Below are 17,868 nucleotides of genomic sequence, written 5' to 3'. Positions count from 1 at the left end.
ATTTCACATAAGCGTAATATCTGAGAAATTATCGCTCTCCATCACCTTCTGACTTGCTACAACTCGATAGGGGCTATTCTACCATCATGCCTCAGCTACGTAGTGCTAATACTATGTCCTCTTTGAGGCTTCCACACGATCGTCGCCAGAAGCTCTGGTCTCGTATTCCAGACTTAATCACTGACGCTGGGCTCAGGACCCTAAAGCCTGGAACGTCTAAGTTCACACTGAGCCCTACCCGGGTGCGCAGCTGGCCAGACTTTGCTAAAGAAGTCAAGGCTCTCGTAGAGCCCTACTGCGGTAAATACGAGGCCTTCAATTCTATTGTAGCCAAGGAGTTTTTCACCGTGGCCAATGAACTGGGAGTACAGGGTCGCTTCGTCAATAATGTACTGCACCCTGTTGGGGAGGTAACTGCTGATGAAATTCGGAGTCCGTTTCGGAGACGCGCAATATGGTGTGAATAGACGCCAAGATCCTGTGAAGAAAGGGCAGAAGCGAAAGCGCGGCCTACAGAAGATCAAGAAGGCAAAGTCGAAACTCATACCCGATATAGTAATGGTGGATCGCAAGACACATACTATCAGAGTAGTGGGCGAGGCTAAGACATTCTGGACATTCGCACCGAAGAAACGCCAGACCTGGCACAATTTCCTGTCCGCTAAGCTAGGCATGTGGTCATATATCTTTCCAAAAAAAATATCAAAAGCTGACTGTACTGTTAACGATATAGGTCAGGTAGCACGCTATATGGACGACCACTACTGCCGCTATGGCTTTCTTACAACCTATGAACATACGTGGTTTGTCAAGCGTCAGGATGATACCCACTTTCTCATGTCTCCACCTATAAGCGCAACGGCGCAATCGTCTGCGTACGGCGTTTCTCTTCGCGAATGTCTCTTCGCCACGGCAATTAGAGCTGCGGATGACAAAAAAAGCGACTACGGTGTCCGATGTGGACCGCAGTTGGTAGGCTATGGCTCTCTAAAGATCTGTAGCGTTTGCTAATATACTTAATTAGACACTTCGTCGATACACACCTTCTTTGATCGGACGGTACTCGCGCAGGGTAAGAAAGAGGCGACAGTAAACCGCGTTGCTTAGGGTAGCTTGGTAATGCAGCATGGATTGATTGAAAGATATTCTTATACTCAATTTCTATGATAACTCTACAATTTAAGTTGATGCAGCGTGACGAACATGGGAGGTCAGGTCTACGTTAGTAACTGATTATCTCATTATGTAGGCCCATGCATACAGAAAGGCTCTAAAACATAGCACTAATGCACGGCCACAAGATGGCTCTAAAGTGACGCTCATGCAAGATCGTGCATACAGAATCGCTCTAAAGCATAGCACTAATGCACGGCCACAGAATGGCTCTAACAATGACACTAATGCACTATCTCGCATATGGAATGGCTCTAAGATATGCCACTAATGCATCTGTCTGTAAAGGGCCTGAGCACGTGATACAGATCAGGTTGAAAGATTGATCAGTAATATTCCCTACTAGTAGCACTCTTCCTCTGGACCTTTCACCGAACTAGCCCGGCTAGCTCAATCGGTAGAGCGTGAGACTCTTAATCTCAAGGCTGCGGGTTCGAGCCCCGCGTTGGGCTGTTCAACTTCCTCTTTCCCTTTGCCCGGCTAGCTCAATCGGTAGAGCGTGAGACTCTTAATCTCAAGGCTGCGGGTTCGAGCCCCGCGTTGGGCTTTCTTTTTTGTTTTTCTCACTTCTGGTTGAGTCTTTATTCGGATCCTTCTATCTTCTTTTCTATGTTTTTTCTATTTTTTTTCTATTTTTTTTTTTTTTTTTTTCTGGTCATGGCTGGTTCAACATTCATTCGCCTTTGGGTGTTCTTTATTTGATGGCCGGACGGTGCAGTGCCAGGTAATGCAATCACTCCCAAGAGGTGATGAGCCGTTTCTATGGTACAAAATATATATATATTGGAATCTTGCAATAACAACAACAGGCTTAATAGTAGTAGCGATATGTATGTAAAACATCAATTTTGCTCGTCATTGAAAGGATAGAGATATTTCATTATAGTATAGCCTACTCAAACATTCTTTGTAGCCTTATTGTGTCTTCATCAAGTACTAGTAGATAAAGGGTTCTTGCAGGTTTTAGGAGTTTTCTCCCGGATTCTAGCGGAACTTGATGCTAAGTTGCTTCATATTCCAATGTAATTTATGGAAAGTTAAACGCCAGACACCTTTCACATATCTTTGCCATTATTCTCGTTTCTTATCGTTCTTTTCAAATTCTCCTTGAGATCGCGTAAACTCATCGGTCGCCCCCTCCGCCGAGATTCATCGCTGCACTCACACACGCCAGGTGACTAAACGCCTGCGGCATGTTGCCGATCTGCTCTCCGGACGTCGCAACCTCCTCGGAGAACATTCCCAGATGGTTTGCAAAAGAGAGAATGCTATCGAACTGCGATGTGGCTGTCTTGCGCAGTTGTTGGAAGAACGGGTCGTGAGGAAGATATGCTTTCGACTTGGCGGCCTGATGATGATTGTCAGCTATCGAGATGGAACAACTAGGAGGCGAGTTCGAAACTTACGCGCATCATGGCTTCGACGAGCCAGAAGGTGACCATTAGGAAAGCGCCTTCGTTGCCTCCAACACCTGGGATGATTGTTAGATGTGAGTCGTAATCAAAGGAGACGGGGGACAGCTTACCATCGTCGACCTTCCCAGTATCATACCGTGATACCATATTAGCCACACTCAACCCTCCTTTGGCGGGAACATCCGTGATCTTCTGGATGGTGCTCAATAATCGAGGGTCATTAGGCGCTACAAAAAACACCAACGGCGCGATAAGCACAGCGGCGTCCATAGCATCTTGATTCTCATAGCTCATACAGAAAAATCCCTTCTCTGCGTTATACCCCTTGGTCATGATCTCATCGTATAGTGCATCGCGTTCGTGCATCCATCGTGCCCGGTCCGGACACGGTAGATTGGACCTTTTCTCCGCCAGCCGCACACCACGATCCAAAGCCACCCAAAGCATGATTTTCGAGTAAACAAAATTCTGCGGTGGCCCGCGCACTTCCCAGATAGACTGGTCAGGCTGATGACGGATCTGGATGACGAAATCGATCATGCGACGGATAGCTCGCCACTGGTCGTATGAGATATCGGCTGCGTGTTTGTTGTAGAGGTAAATACTATCCATCAATTCTCCGTAAATGTCGAGTTGGATATGAGTCGCTGCACCGTTGCCGATACGCACCGGTCGGCTCCCCCGGTACCCCTCCAGATGGTCGAGTTCCATCTCGGGGATCTCGCGCTCGCCATGAATGGTGATCATGATGGGCAGGAAGGGCTCCCCTGGCTTTGGATCCTTATCCATTGGTGGGAAGATCCGCTCGAATATGAAGTTGATGTATGATTCGGCTTCTTCGGGGTAGCCGTTCTTCAAGAATACGTAAACGGTGAATGCGGCATCGCGCACCCAGGAGTAGCGATAGTCCCAGTTCCGACTACCACCGATATGCTCAGGCAGTGAGAAGGTTGGAGCTGCTACAATTGCTCCGGTTGGCTTGTAGGTCAGAAGTTTCAGAACGAGTAGACTGCGCTCCACTTGCTCGCGGTAGTGGCCTCGAAAGGTGCACTTGCTGGTCCAGTCTGACCAGAAATCGCCTGTTGTTCGCTCAATCTGCTGTAGATATGGCGCTAGATCCTGGGCATTGCACGTTATGGACTCCTGATCGTGAAGAAGCATAGTGACGGACTGTCCTTCTTTCAAGGTAACCTTCCCAATCAGACCGGGGCCCAGGTGGCCGGGTCGGTCGGACAGTTCAAATTCAATGCTAAGATCGGAGTCATCCTCAGAAATATCACCCTTGTCTCCCAAAACGCTGACAACCAAATTCTGACTCTCTGACTGGAAGTGGTAAACTTGGATACCGTCGTCCGAAGCCGAAGACTGTTGGGCAATGTGCGAATCGCGAGCGTAATTAAATGCCGGGAAGAGCTCGATTTCTATCTCCATTTCACCACGGACGCACTCTGCTTTCCGCACCATCCCTGAACGGCATGCCTCCTGTTGTGCGGACCCTTTGTTCTGGTAGCATCGACACCACTGGGGAAGCCCTTTCTCGACCACATGCGGCTTGGGTTTTGCGATCGGAAAATAATCCAAGATATTCACCACACCCTCCTCATGAATCCAACGGGTCTCCAGCATGTTGGTGTACGGGCGATAGCGCTGTTTACTCAAAGGATTCTTCAATCTACGATCCGGCGTAATCGAAAAATGACCTCCCTTTTCCTTGTCTAGGATGCGGCAGAAGATGGAAGGGGAATCGAACACGGGCCAGCACATGGAGTCGACGCTGCCATTCTTGCTGACCAGTGCACAAGTGTGCATGTCCCCCACCAGGCCATAGTCTTCAAGCCCACAGTATTCGTTTGCTGGATCCATGGTGCAATGGGTGATGTGAGTTGGAGGAACAGAGTTGGTCTGTCAGACGTGCTGAGCTCTTTATATTCATATGACGTCACAGCTGAATATCCGGTGACACCCGGCGTATTTGACCAATTGCATCTGCATTCACCATTGTATTACTGTCATTGTTTAATCGCAGTTTCAGGATAATACTTGGGGTAGGGTAATGTTGTGAAGTTTTCTGACAATATTATTTGTGGTTAGTAGTGTACAATTTCCACATAAACAGTGCATTCGGTCTAAGGAATACATAGTGGGTTAGTATAAGTCTTCGTCTATCACGCCTTTTCTCTCTCTTTTCCTCATATCTCCCACTTTGGCACTTTCGCTGTATGGAACCTTTTCTTTCCTTCTTCATTTTTCTTGCTCTGTTCTTCGTGTGTCCCTCTCGCAAGTTCCAACTACATAGTGTGTTCATGGTTGGCGTTATGGATGCGAGCGCCGGCGTAGAGCCCACTGAACAACAGACAAGGTACGTATAAAAGGCGGTCTCTCTGTACACCCCTACCAAGACATATCTTTGTGCATTAACGCCCAGGCAGTAGCAGACTTCATGGACAATACACTAATCAATACTATAAGTAATGTCAAGCCGTAGCCAGGCCATTGCGAGACTGATCATCAGACTGTACAAATAGTTATATTCGAGAGCTTAGTAATTCTACTAGAAGTTTGAAATTAGTAGTTATTGTATACACATCAGGGGCACTAAATGCAGTGAACTAAACCTTCATGTTCATAAGCAGGGTACCAACCCGCGTCTTACCAGAAAAGGAGATTTTCTCAGTCTTGCTAAGTATACTACAATGCTGCCTACGCAGCAGGAAAACTGAAACGTGCCTTGCGCCACCAACAAACCAACGTCCATTTAAGAAACATAGTTGGCTAACAACCTGCAACCAAAAATGCCAACTCACCATCACTACCTGCCCCATTACTACTGTTCACTGCCCTAAGCGAGGTGATCTCTACCCCTTTTCCAGAAGAGGAAGGTAAGCAATCAGTCTCGCCAAGAAATACGGCCAAATTGCCAAGAATTCCCTCTTTGGGATTCTGCTGCCCGCTACCGCCCGTCATTACCGTCTCGTTACCCGAGACCCTCCACAGTCCCACTATTGAATAGTGTGCTACTTTGGTCACGAGGATCAAGTCTGTATTGTAAGCAAAAAGTGCGGGGTTTATTATGGCGACTGAGAAAACTGCCTAATTAGGCCACTCCTGCAATGCCAGGGCTTTCCAAGGAGCATAAATAGTCGAGGGCAACCCCGGACATTCTTATCCTTTGGACGGATAGTCCAACACAAACAACTTGCTCATTCAGACAAATCTTTCGTACAGACGAGAAATGGCTTTCGGTTGCTACCGCCTGGACTCAACCCCTAAACTGTCCCAACCGCCCACTGTTGTGCCGGTCGGGTCCTCTTCTCATCCATCAGGGCCTTCGGACAAAAAGAAGCATTCCCAGAAGATACACTGTCGATGGATTTTTCTTACCTACACCGATTCTTCGTTGGAGCAGGAAGATGATTTTGTGAATGGGTTTCGAGCGATGTTGGAGCAAAATTCCCTCGCTTCTTCTACGTTTTATGGATGTCGTGAGGAGCATGCGGAGAGCGGCGTTCTCTATCATGTCCTTCTACACCTTGAGAAGCAAGTTAATTGGAAAGTCAGCAGTGCTCACAGATACCTCCTGGTTTCAGATCACCCACATGAGTCTATCAACATAGTCACTCAGTACCCTAGACTAAAATACCAGGACTTCATCCACAGCCATGTTGAATACTGCGAGCAGATCGCACTCGATGATTGTTTTGGCATACGTCCAAATATTTCTGCAGCACAGGATTCCAGGTACAAGCGGAAGTGGGTGGAAGTCGACCAGCAGCCGACAAAAACTGCCAAGCGGGCTAAAATAATCGAACGTCTTCCTCATGAATATGACAGGCATTTCGACAGCATAAATTTTGCTCTTGATCATGTTCATCCCGAGGAGGATTGAGTTGGGGGCACGTTCCCATTGCCGGGTTACATTGTGCTGTCCGAATTTCCGATTGATATCATGACAAACATCGAACGATGAATGCCCGAAAGCCTGGAATGTTACAGTTAGCAATTGGGTTATTGTCAGTCATTGCTTATGGTCAGCGAGACGTTGATAGATATAGATCTGTGTTACATGTTTGCTTCAAATGGTAGAGCTATTTATTTACACTGAAACTGCGGGTTGGTGCGTTGATCGGTATTGATTTTGATTTCGCCAAAGTTAAATCTACTATATAGTATTAGGTCGGTGCCATTAGATTAATGGGCTTTATTATTTACATTGATTAATTTGCCCCACCGCTTCGCATGGTCGTGCTCACAACTGAAGGAAATCTCCCCAAGATAGCCAACTGGTATCCTCTTCGTCCTGCAACTCGAAACTCCCAGGGTTATGCAAATCCAAGCTGGATGTCAAATCACTCAGACGATTGTTACGCTTCTTATCCAAGAGTCGATAGATAAATCTTGGCGTGGTGACTGCTTCTAGACCTCCCTGGCTTCTAGCCAGCTCATAACTGCGAGATTCCCATGCATCCAAAACCAAGTCTGTGAACGAAACAAAAAATGGGTTACTGTCATCGATAAGCTCGGGGTGTTCGCTGAAGAGGTCCTCTACCAGCTGCCAAGCAAGTGCGACGCGGTCCCCTGAGCGTCGTTGCCGCAGCTCAAGCAGGATGTGGATATAAGCGTCCATGTAGGTATCTGTCGTGAGGTGCGTGAATAAGTAATAAGGAAACTTGCTGCGTAACCTGATATCCATCATGGATTGTAGCCAGGTCAGGGCTGATTCAAACAGAATTTCACGTTCGTCACGTGTTATATAGATCTCGTTGCCAGCTGCGCTAAACCGTCGGCGAGGATGATGAATTTTGAACCTGAACCGCGCGATTGAGAGATTCGCAATGGCTTGAGTAAGCCTATGAAGTGGAATGTGTGGATCAGAGTTACGAGTATTTCTCCGACAGTATATATCGTTGAGCTCGTCAACCGCCTTGCTCTCCAGTTCGATAACCGCCTTAGATCTGACCGAGCCCTGCATCACACTTTCAATGAGCTGAGTGGCTGTCGGACAGTGGCGGCGCCAGTTGGAAACGTCCATTTTCAACAAGACACACATCATTTCTGTGGGACCGTTGTGTTCCCGAGGAGGCTCAGTCATGTCCGGATGCAGATCCGCGTCGTTGACGTTAAGTGGGAGGCGGACGTCGCCTATCTCGGAAGAGGGTGGTGGCTTCATTCCTGGTGTAGAGCCAATGCGACATCGAGCTTCGAGGCCGCGGAGCTGCCACCATAAACGAATGCGCATTTCTTTCTCAAAGAAAGTTATGTTGGGGTCAGATATGTCTTGATGTAGGCCCATCTTCTCGGCTAGTCGAAGGGCGGCGCCGGACAGGGTGGTTGCTAAATCACATCTTGGGTTAGAGAAGAGGAATAATACCAGTGCCTGTAGGACTTCAAGGTCAGTGGTTGTGAGGAAGTCTGTTGCAATGAGAGCACGCAGAGTTGCGGTTCGGTATTGTCTCAAAAGAACGGCCTTTTGCAGGCCAAAATACGTCTCACATTCGCCGGGTGAGCTAGAGGTGATTGAAATGGTATAGATAGCAAATAAGATAGCTGTTAGTGGCTTGGATGCGCTGTATGAATTGCAGCTAGTATCCAAGACACGCTGTTGCATGGAAGGCACATGGACGATCTTTGTCATGGGGTGAACTCTTTCTACGAAGATCTGCCACAACCGGTAGATATGTTTTGGCTCGGGATGGAAGTCATGGATGCTTTGCGTATCGGAGATAGCTTCTCCAAGGGAAGGAGTAGGATACAGGGCGGGGTCATCCTTGTGTCCGAGGCTCTGGATAGAGGGATACTTGAGCTGTTTACAAAGGGCTATTAGTATTATATGATTATGGTAGTAGCCGGAAACACAAACCTCTGGCCTGAGATCCGACCACAAACATCTGTCACCATTAGTAACATATTGCAGACAGCCTGTTGTTTGCCGGAGATCTTACCGTTCTCTTTCTGCAGTCGTGCCATCTGTAAGCAGTGATGATGCTTGGACACTAGCTTCATCGCCCTTCTCAGCGTGTGAGCCAGCCAAATGACTCTCCTTCGGTTGAAACTTCTGGTTTGAAGGGATCCAGGTGTGGGTGTGTGAAGAGAAATCGATATTGTGGCTGCGCATGAGTTCTTCGTAGCGGGCGAGTCGTGCGAGAAGCTCTTCATCAGCAGCCCTCTTTCGTGGTCGAGGTGAAGCAGGGGCTTCGTATGTACACTGAGCATGTGCCTTGAGGCAGTTAGAGCAGGGCTCGCCCTTGTCGCATTTCACCTTGCGACGAGCGCAGAGAGAACAGGCGAGCTTCGGTCGAGTTGGGCCGAGAGGCCCAGCTGGAGGGGTAGACGACATCCACTAGATACAGACTGGGGCTGTTATTTTAATAAGTGTTTCAAGCATATTTTGGCAGGATATGGTCCTCATGGTATTGAATAGAGGTGTTCAAAAAGCAAATCGGGCGATTCATGCCCGATATTGAGTTCTTCGGAGCCTTCGGGTCCCAGAATGGCTTAGCGTGATTTGTCTCGGATCCCGAGATGGCCGGCTCCATTTCCGAAGGGCATCTATACTATAGCTGTAGCCACACAAAGGTGTCTTCGAACACTCCCACTCCTCGGCCGAGGATGGCGACCTATATATTGGACAGAAATGCTTTTGTTTATTTCTGACATGAAGCGTTTTCGAAGTACGTATTGCTGTGCTTGTCCATTCTCTAAGTTCTTGAGGCCGTACTAGCATTTGGATCTGCAAGCGGTTCATAACAATCAACATGTCTTTTAAAAGCGACGACCGGACTCAAGACCACAAAGATGATGATAAGGCAACTGCCAACAATTGCAGGAGCACCCAGCCTGAAGCGATCTATCCCTCGGGCTTAAGGCTTGCAATGATTATAACATCCATGTTGATTGGCATGTTCCTCGTGTCTTTGGTATTCTCCGATGCTCCAATCTATATAGTATATTGAGCTGACATATACACAGGACCGCATGATTATCTCAACAGCGATACCTAAGATTACCAACGAATTCAACTCAGCGGGCGATATTGGCTGGTATGGAACGGCATATTCGCTGACAAACTGTGCGTTCCAGCTGATGTTTGGCAAGCTGTATCGTTCTTTCGACATCAAGGCTGCATTTATGTCGTCTATAATACTGTTCGAGGCTGGGTCGGCCCTATGCGGTGCTGCACCGAGTTCCATTACCTTTATCATAGGCAGAGCCATTGCCGGGATGGGAGCTGGTGGAATTTCATCTGGCGCCGTGAGTTGTTCAACCATTTAATCATCAAAACGTCTTTTACTTATATATCCATTTAGATGGTCATTATTGTCTATGCCGTTCCGCTCCATAAGCGTCCTAAGTACCAGGGCTTATTTGGGGCTGTGTTTGGGGTCGCGTCTGTCTCAGGTCCGTTGATTGGTGGCGTCTTTACGACCGACGTTACATGGAGGTGGTGTTTCTATATCAACCTTCCTCTTGGTGGGGTGGTCTTTGTTGTCGTCTTCTTTCTATTGCATGTCCCGGAACAAACATCCACCAACACACCACTGAAAGAGAAGCTGCGGCAGCTGAATCTTTTAGGAATGATCGCGCTTATTCCCGGTGTCGTCTGTCTATGCCTGGCCTTACAGTGGGCCGGTACCACGTATAACGTAAGTTAACCGCTTCTCCATTAGGGCAAACATCCAAGCTATAAGCAATTATAACACTGTCTAGTGGAGCAATGGGAGAATCATCGCACTGCTTGTGCTTGCATTCGTGCTTCTTATCGCCTTCCTGGGTATTCAAATCTGGAAGCCAGAGCAGGCCATACTACCACCTAAAATACTCCTCCAGCGTAGTATTGCGAGCGGCTTCTGGGTGAGCTGCTGCCAAGGCGCACATACAATGATCATCAGTGAGTCTTCACACAACTTACTGGCAGAAACCGTATACCAATGACCATACTAGTATACTACTTTCCCATATGGTTCCAAGCTATTGAAGGCGTCTCGGCAGTCAGCAGTGGTATACACCTCCTTCCAACGATAATACCATTGGTTGTAGCATCCATAGTCACTGGCCAACTCATCTCCCGCATTGGATACTACACGCCTTTCTTGATTTTTGGTGTTTGTCTTACATCAATCGGAGCCGGTCTGATCACCACCTTGGATGTGAACACCCCAGAAGCAAAATGGATCGGTTACCAGATTCTATACGGCTACGGCCTTGGTTCATCAACCCAGATCAACAACATTGCTGTGCAAACTGTGTTGCCCCGCAAGGATGTCGCTATCGGAGCGTCGCTTATGTTCTTCGGTCAGCAGCTTTTCGGAGCTATTTTTACATCTGTTGGTGAAAATGTCCTTTCCAATCAGCTGGCTCGGCGTCTTTCACGAATTCCGGATGTGGAAATCACTCCGCGGGTGATTCAGAGTACGGGTGCGACGGACGTATTAAGCCTTGTTCCGGAGAGATATCGAGATGATGGTTTACAAGCCTATAATAATTCTCTGCGTGTGTGCTTTCAGGTAGGACTTATCATGGCTTGTCTTGCTAGCATCGGTGCAGTTTGTATGGAATGGCGCAGTGTGAAGCAGAACAAGCCTGATGTTGAGCGGAAGAGTGAGAAAGGAAGTGAAGGGGAGGCTTCTACAAACATTGAAGATGGTAACGGGATCGAGAAGAAGAATGGGGACGGTAAAATCTGAGCAGTCGCCCAGGAACATCGATGACCCATTGCTTCTCTTCAGTTTCTACCATTGATCGAGGACAGCTGGAAGCTCAAAATGCCAAATCGCAACTCCTATACTTCTTACAGAAATCAAACAATATATACACCAAATTAAGAACACGAACAACCATAGATCCTCAACTACCAACCCATCAAGCAAGCAACCTCTTCAACCACCCCAACCTCGCCTCCCTTGCCCTGAGACTAACCTCCGCCTCGGGCACAAAAGCATCAAATCCATGCCAACACCCAGGCCAAACATGCAACTCCGTAGCGACTCCATCCCTCCACAACCTAGCAGCATAGGCAAGATCCTGATCACGAAACACATCCGCCTCGCCAACATCAATAAACGTCTCGGGCATGCCCACAAAACTCTCCGCCCTCAACGGAACCGTATACATATCGGCAAACTCCCGATTCACCCCGAAGGCAAAATCACTCGCCTGCGCCGCATCCACCTTCGTCAACGGCGCAATATCCCCAAACTGCTCCATCGAGTTCCACTCCACACTGTCGTCGACCCACGGGTACATCAACACTTGGCCTTTAATTGCTGGACCGGCGCGGTCCCGCGCGAGTAAGCTCACACCGGCGGCGAGGTTACCTCCTGCTGAGCCACCACATACTACCAACTTGGATGGATTGAACCCCAGATCATCTGCACGCTCACTCATCCACTTCAACGCCGCATAGCTATCCTCCAACTGCGCAGGCTGGGGATGTTCCGGCGCGAGACGGTACTCTGCCGTCATGATCACTGCGCCGAGGGATTCCACCCAGTCCAGCACGGTGAAGCCCATGAAGCGGTTTCCGGTGGAGTGCCCACCACCGTGCATATGGAGAATCCCCGGGGTAGAGGAGACATCTAAGGTGGTATGCTTTGGGCGGAAGATGGTGGCGCGCAGGGGACCAACGGGACCCGGGATGTCGACTTCTTGGTAGGCAATGGTGGATTCATGGCCCTTGAGGGTGTTTTCGAGTGTGAAGTTCGTGGTCAGGTAGTCACGGTAGACGCGGCGCTTTTCGGGTGTGCTTATGTCCATGGTTGGGATGGTTTGGTGGATGGCGGAGAGGGTGGGGTGAAGGGGTGGGCGGGTGATTGGGGACATTTCGGTAGTGTAGAATGGATGGTGTGAAGTTGTAATTGTGTGATTGTGTTGATATTGAGTGATAGTGTCTTAGATGATGTCTATTGTTCTCTTTATATACATCTGGTTTCTGTATGTATTCGGAGTGATTATTCCTCCTCGGGCATATTCTTGGTCATCTTGCTTAGGGCATTAGCGGGTAATGTGTCCGATCCACTTAGGACTGATAGCGTGCGGGCAAATCATCGCTCCGGAATGTCTCCGTGATGGTGAGATTCCATCCTGAAGGACGAGAGGCTAACGAGTTTAGGTCTAGTTCGGACTATTCCTTAATAATTAATGACCCGATGGCCGACCGTGATTAGTGTACTGCAATTATCCTATGTCATCATATCACCCGTTAATTATGATTTATGATTCTTCTGTGGCAAAGGTTCCAATCTCCATCTAGAAATATTTCGCACACTTCGAAGAGTCTCATTTTCTCCTTATGGGGTTAGCTTATGCTAGTAATGGCGACTCTATTACTCAAATGTTGCCAAAGAACTAACAACATGCTGCTATACTCATGCTCTCGTAATTGGCGAAGAAATGAATAACCGAGGTGGAAATGCATGAAGACTCCATCCAGCATCTACCCCTACGCATCTAAAAGCGAAATGCAATTCTACTCCAATCTCATCAAGTTTATCGCTGCTCGCTTCAAAGGGTGATAAACCTTCTCGGTTACCACTTCGTATTCCGACCAAAATCTCGTTAGTGCAACACGTGCACAACTCGTTTTGGGCAGCTGCATAAATCTATGACGCGCACATCGCACCCATCAATACCAGTCACGAAACTCGATATTTCCCGATTCGGTGGAGTACTTATTGATCAGTCCATGCGCAGAGAATGCGACGAACCAAAGTACTTTGGAATACGAGCACGGAGTGTATATAACGGCATCGAATTCTGCACCAGATGATTTATGTTCAAGTCATTAAGAATTCGGTGAAACACTATGGCTTCAGTCTCTGCAGGCGCAGTTCTTGAAAGAACAATCTATTCAGTGAATCAAAACCTCTCCGTCATGGGCCACTAGGCTAATATATGCCACTACAGGCGTGTTCACTAGGCTTCGTGCCCGTTGCGATTCGATTCCGGCTCTTCGAAATACTGGCAAAGACGCCGCGGGATGATGCACTCTCTTCAGAAGCTATTCTAGCCTGGTACCGCAAGGAGATGAAGCCTGGTGACCCTGAGCCATGTGAGTGATCTGCGCTGTTAGAGTTAGCAGCCCATATTGACCTATCGGACAGCTCTGGTTCTCATCCGTCAGTATATTTACTGCGCCTCGCTGCGAGTATTCTGTAGTAGCTAATGCACATGCTCTATGCAGAGGACACATTGCTCGCCATGGCCGGTCTGGGCTTTGTTAATCGAGTGGATGAGGACATGTACACGGCGAACGAAGTTACCAAGCACATCGAAGCGACTCCCTCAGCCAAACATGGGTCTCTCCTATTGTAAGATCTGACAATAACTCATCACTGCACCTCCCACCTAACATGCCGTTAATTCCCCAGCACAACAGAAGGCCTCTTCGCATCCGCCTTCCTCATGCGAAAGCTGGAAGCTAGTAATTTCCAATACCCATTCGATGAAATGGACAACCCACTGCATTATGCCTACAGCAGTATAGGCAGAGGCGATCTAGCCGAGCAGAACTTCTGGTCAATCATGGAAGCCAACGGCCGTCTGACGAACGTCAATGGCTTCATGGACGGGAAATTCGGCACGGTTCTACCAACTCCCCAGAATCTCCAGGGCCACGGGTACGATCTCCAAGCTGTTCTTAATGAAGCAGATGGCATCTCAATCCCAAGAACAATGGTAGATATAGGTGGTGGTAAGGGCCAAATGCTCTTGCAGCTCCAGGCAGCATTTCCACAACTCCAGGAAGCCGATCTCATCGTGCAGGATTTTAACCCGGGCATTGCGAGTATTCCAGGTATTACGCTGCAAAAGTGGAATTTCAAGGGAGAGGATAACCCCCAGCCGATCAAGGGGGCGCTGGTGTACCATCTGCAGAATCTCATGCATGATCTGCCTGATTTAGAGGCCGCGCGACTGTTGCAGAAGATTGCGGAGGTGATGGCGCCGTATTCTCGATTGTTGATACATGGGCTGCCTAAGAATGTAAATATGGCGGGGGCGCATGCGGCGATGATTCTGTTCTTTGGTGGAAGGCAGAGAGGTCGGAAGGATTGGGAACACATGGCTGCGGTGGCGGGGTTGAGGATCACGTTTCAGGTGTATCCGGAGTTTGGGGAGGGGGTGGTTGAGATGAGGAAGGTGTGAGTTACTTTAGATGAAGTCTCGCCTGGTAGTATGAGTTCATTATGCCCTATTTGTTATGTTTCTACTGTGGTATGAGTTACGGTCACCAAACCCCGCCCGCGCTTACCCAGGCAGCAGCGCCTAACTGCGCCAGCTGAAGACACACCTATGTAGTCCCTATGCCGCTTCCCAATCTTACACTAGACACTATCACACTACTGCTCGAAGTACATAGCATATATAAGCTACAATAATCAATCAATACTATGCCCTCCATCCCACCGCCCCCGCCCCCCGCACCCATCCCCCCACCAACCACTCAAGCACAAAGAAACACCCCACCACAACCCACCGTCCCCCCCAACGGCCCTAAGGACTCTCTGCTCCTCGAACTGCACATCTTCAACGGCCACCCCTTCAAAGACCACTGGGCATACTGGATCACTTCCCCAGATGATACCCTAATCGGAGATAAGATCCATGCAACTGGGGACGTGCGCAACGGGTTCATTTTTGAGATCAAGCGCAGCCACAATCTCCGTACCAGTCCGGATATTCCGACAAAGCGGATCCTATTGCAGTGGGTGGATGGGAGGTATTTTGATCAGAAGGTGATGGAGGGACCGGAGAGGATTGAGAATGTGCCGGGTTGTGCCTTTGAGAGGATTTTGTATCAGGCGAAGGTGCCGGGGAAGTCGTTGAATAGTGTTGGTGAGGTTGGGGTTGGGGTTGGGAGGAGGATAGTGCAGAAGGATTGTCAGACTTGGGTTGTGGAGTCGATGGGGTGTTTGGTTAGGGAGGGGGTTTTTGGGAAGGGGGTGGAGGAGTTTGTATGGAGTGTTAGGCAGTGAGGGAGGGCAATAATGGTTGTCGATATATTCTGGTTCATTATAACTTTGGATTCATTGTAGCATGAGGTATTCGAGTCAGTAAGCTATTAGAGACCTTTTCCACATACGGGTGTTATCAAAGAGCATATCAAAATACTTGTATCCGCTTAGTACGATTAGCATAAGACGCCGAATACCGTATTGGTATGAAACAAAAAACATGTACATACCGCCTATCGATGCGATTTCTTTCCGAAATAGGCAAGTCGGATATTGTGGAGAAGTGTGCCTGGGGCAGCTGATAAACAACGCGTCACGGTATTTTCCGAGAGATCTGAAAAATGCTTAGAAGTTCTCGGAAACGACCATTAAAAACTTGAAAGGGCTTGATGAAAGTTGATGAGAAGAAAATGCACAATTGAATGTATATAATCGATAGACAGAGTAGCACAAGATCATGAACCAGACTTCAAGCTCAGGTACGGGCTCAACCACGGGATTCACGAGATAAGATCATTCTGCGGGTAGTAAATACACACCTTCCCTATCGCGGTAGGCGGCGAGGGTCCGAAACTCGGTTATTCCAGGCGGTGAGTCCATATTGCCTGGCTAACCAGGATCTCGTCGGTCTTTGTTTTGAATCGCCATCCCTCACATCAATCGTTCCACATCTTTCTGTCTCTCACGACAGTCGGCATACACAATGGCAAAGATATTCCCAGCGGACAGTCCATTGTGCAATCTCTTTGGCACTGCGCCAAAGAAGCCGACCCAAAATGTCTTTGCAGAGCCAGAATCGCCTCCCAAAACGATCACGGACTATCCCCAGCCTCGTGACAGGTAGCTAGGCCATTGAGACACTTACATATGTTGTATACGAGCCAACACTGACCGAAGCACTACAGTCCCTACGCCAGTCCTATCAACTACATCACAATTGGCCGCACCATTTACGCTATACCCGAATACTACGTCCTCAGAATCCCCAACTTGAAATTCGCCTACATGAAGGAATTCTCCCTCGAAGAAATGTACGCCGACATTGGACATACATTTATCCACTATCTTTACACTGGGGAATATCAAACTCTCGCCGCATCTCCCAACGTCCCTCCCTCCAAAGCCCGAGCTCGGGAATTCAAACGCAGCGTGTACGCCTTCCACATGGCTCAGCGACACCAGATTCAGGGCCTGCTGGACCACGCACAGCGCTACATGCATACCTTCGTCGACTCCGTGTCAACACTGGAACTACTCAAGATTGCACGAGAGGTATATGCTACTATGTTCACTGGTAGGAAGTGGTTTGAGGACTTCGTGTATGATCAACTTGCTGCAGCGTTCAAAGCCGGCGAAGAACGGTTCAGAAACGATATTCTGAAGTATGGGGTGGGAAGCGATGCAAAATTCGATCAGTTCTTACTGGATCTCGTCTTGAAAATCTACTCCGGGAGAATTGCCAAGTTGACCAAGGCGACTACCAACGGACCAGCAGCCAGCCGTGCTGCCTTCGTGTCCGACGAAGATGCTTCTACTGATCAAACAACTCTTGTTTCTGACAGCAATGACACCAAGAGCGACCCCGAAGCTAGCGTGGATGGCTCGGATGACGGTGTCAAGGATTCTAAACCCGCCGACACCGTGCCAGAACTACCAGAAGAGAAACCCAAGTCTCCATCTCCTGCTCCAGCTTCACCTCTCTCATTCACCTTCCGGTCGCCTCAGCCAGTGAGGTATCAAAGCTTTGCACCGGAACAAACTCCATCAGAGACAGAGCCAAAGTCAGAGCCGGAACCCACACTAAAGGAGACTTTAAAGCCTGCGACATCTTCAAAGCCCGTTCCAGAAAAAGCGGCCCCGGTACATCCGGAGAAAGTTCCTCAGCCAGAGAAGACGACGCAGCCAGAGAAAGCAACACAGCCAGACGAAGAGATACAGCCAGAGAAAGCCTCGTTCGATAAGCCAGATCCGAATCCAAAATTTTTCCCATGGACCGGAGCGCAAACACCAGAGAATGCCCCCGGCGATGATTCGAGCCCCCGCAAGAAGTCAAAAAAGAAGAGGGGAGGCAAGAAGAAATCTGGCAACTCGAATACACCATCGAATCCTGTTGCTGGCGCACCCGACAAGTGGGCTCCCAAGTGGAAGGCAGAATCAATTTCGTTCTTTTAGCAATCACGAACGCTAGCGTCTGGACCAGCTGCACCGACGGTCTCACTAAAATGTCCGAAATGACTCACGAAGAATTAATAAAATGTCCACTTTCTATAAGATAGCGATTCGAAGTAGTAGAAAGCAGTAAGCCGTCTGTCTATGGTATAGTTGAAAATATT

General features: G+C 48.5%; 9 protein-coding genes and 2 non-coding genes across 11 annotated transcripts; 8 read left to right on the top strand and 3 right to left on the bottom strand.

The window, feature by feature from the left end:
- Positions 1-113: 113 nt before the first annotated feature.
- On the top strand, positions 114-1,167 carry BO87DRAFT_399406 (uncharacterized protein; the record flags this gene model as incomplete). The annotated part of the gene is made up of 5 exons (XM_025625438.1): positions 114-410; positions 487-670; positions 734-972; positions 1,025-1,072; positions 1,126-1,167. The coding sequence occupies 5 exons, from the start codon at positions 114-116 to the stop codon at positions 1,165-1,167; spliced, it is 810 nt and encodes a 269-aa protein (XP_025477086.1).
- A 385-nt stretch (positions 1,168-1,552) lies between these two features.
- On the top strand, positions 1,553-1,625 carry BO87DRAFT_t194. Its single transcript has one exon. It is a non-coding gene; the product is annotated as a tRNA-Lys (tRNA).
- Positions 1,626-1,647: 22 nt separating this feature from the next.
- Positions 1,648-1,720, top strand: BO87DRAFT_t195. The gene has a single exon. It is a non-coding gene; the product is annotated as a tRNA-Lys (tRNA).
- A 343-nt stretch (positions 1,721-2,063) lies between these two features.
- Positions 2,064-4,464, bottom strand: BO87DRAFT_364649 (glycoside hydrolase family 15 protein). The gene is made up of 3 exons (XM_025621755.1): positions 2,699-4,464; positions 2,580-2,644; positions 2,064-2,521 (listed from the first exon to the last, which is right to left on the bottom strand). The coding sequence occupies exons 1-3, from the start codon at positions 4,449-4,451 to the stop codon at positions 2,297-2,299; spliced, it is 2,043 nt and encodes a 680-aa protein (XP_025477085.1). The 5' UTR covers positions 4,452-4,464; the 3' UTR covers positions 2,064-2,296.
- A 1,251-nt stretch (positions 4,465-5,715) lies between these two features.
- On the top strand, positions 5,716-6,697 carry BO87DRAFT_378920 (uncharacterized protein). The gene has a single exon (XM_025623904.1). The coding sequence runs from the start codon at positions 5,821-5,823 to the stop codon at positions 6,472-6,474; it is 654 nt and encodes a 217-aa protein (XP_025477084.1). The 5' UTR covers positions 5,716-5,820; the 3' UTR covers positions 6,475-6,697.
- Positions 6,698-6,818: 121 nt separating this feature from the next.
- Positions 6,819-8,992, bottom strand: BO87DRAFT_418084 (C6 zinc finger domain-containing protein). The gene is made up of 3 exons (XM_025626861.1): positions 8,528-8,992; positions 8,446-8,473; positions 6,819-8,388 (listed from the first exon to the last, which is right to left on the bottom strand). Exons 1-3 carry the CDS (start codon positions 8,920-8,922, stop codon positions 6,835-6,837), a joined length of 1,977 nt encoding a protein of 658 aa, XP_025477083.1. The 5' UTR covers positions 8,923-8,992; the 3' UTR covers positions 6,819-6,834.
- A 348-nt stretch (positions 8,993-9,340) lies between these two features.
- BO87DRAFT_442254 (MDR family MFS transporter) lies at positions 9,341-11,269 on the top strand (the record flags this gene model as incomplete). Its single annotated transcript, XM_025628036.1, has 5 exons — positions 9,341-9,502; positions 9,555-9,836; positions 9,893-10,228; positions 10,293-10,473; positions 10,527-11,269. 5 exons carry the CDS (start codon positions 9,341-9,343, stop codon positions 11,267-11,269), a joined length of 1,704 nt encoding a protein of 567 aa, XP_025477082.1.
- Positions 11,270-11,430: 161 nt separating this feature from the next.
- Positions 11,431-12,380, bottom strand: BO87DRAFT_378919 (alpha/beta hydrolase). The gene has a single exon (XM_025623903.1). The coding sequence runs from the start codon at positions 12,336-12,338 to the stop codon at positions 11,445-11,447; it is 894 nt and encodes a 297-aa protein (XP_025477081.1). The 5' UTR covers positions 12,339-12,380; the 3' UTR covers positions 11,431-11,444.
- Positions 12,381-13,386: 1,006 nt separating this feature from the next.
- BO87DRAFT_408864 (putative O-methyltransferase) lies at positions 13,387-14,726 on the top strand (the record flags this gene model as incomplete). Its single annotated transcript, XM_025626198.1, has 5 exons — positions 13,387-13,434; positions 13,488-13,632; positions 13,685-13,699; positions 13,765-13,891; positions 13,952-14,726. 5 exons carry the CDS (start codon positions 13,387-13,389, stop codon positions 14,724-14,726), a joined length of 1,110 nt encoding a protein of 369 aa, XP_025477080.1.
- Positions 14,727-15,046: 320 nt separating this feature from the next.
- On the top strand, positions 15,047-15,556 carry BO87DRAFT_273819 (uncharacterized protein; the record flags this gene model as incomplete). Its single annotated transcript, XM_025618914.1, has 1 exon — positions 15,047-15,556. A coding segment is annotated over one exon (510 nt), but the record flags the coding sequence as incomplete, so codon positions are not given.
- Positions 15,557-16,203: 647 nt separating this feature from the next.
- Positions 16,204-17,773, top strand: BO87DRAFT_340343 (uncharacterized protein). Its single transcript, XM_025620654.1, has 2 exons — positions 16,204-16,375; positions 16,441-17,773. Exons 1-2 carry the CDS (start codon positions 16,239-16,241, stop codon positions 17,705-17,707), a joined length of 1,404 nt encoding a protein of 467 aa, XP_025477078.1. The 5' UTR covers positions 16,204-16,238; the 3' UTR covers positions 17,708-17,773.
- Positions 17,774-17,868: the final 95 nt, after the last annotated feature.

This window comes from Aspergillus neoniger (genome assembly GCF_003184625.1).
Source record: "Aspergillus neoniger CBS 115656 unplaced genomic scaffold BO87scaffold_28, whole genome shotgun sequence".
NCBI classification, from domain to species: domain Eukaryota; kingdom Fungi; phylum Ascomycota; class Eurotiomycetes; order Eurotiales; family Aspergillaceae; genus Aspergillus; species Aspergillus neoniger.
Note: the sequence above shows the minus strand (reverse complement) of the source record. Positions and strands in the feature narration are given on the sequence as shown.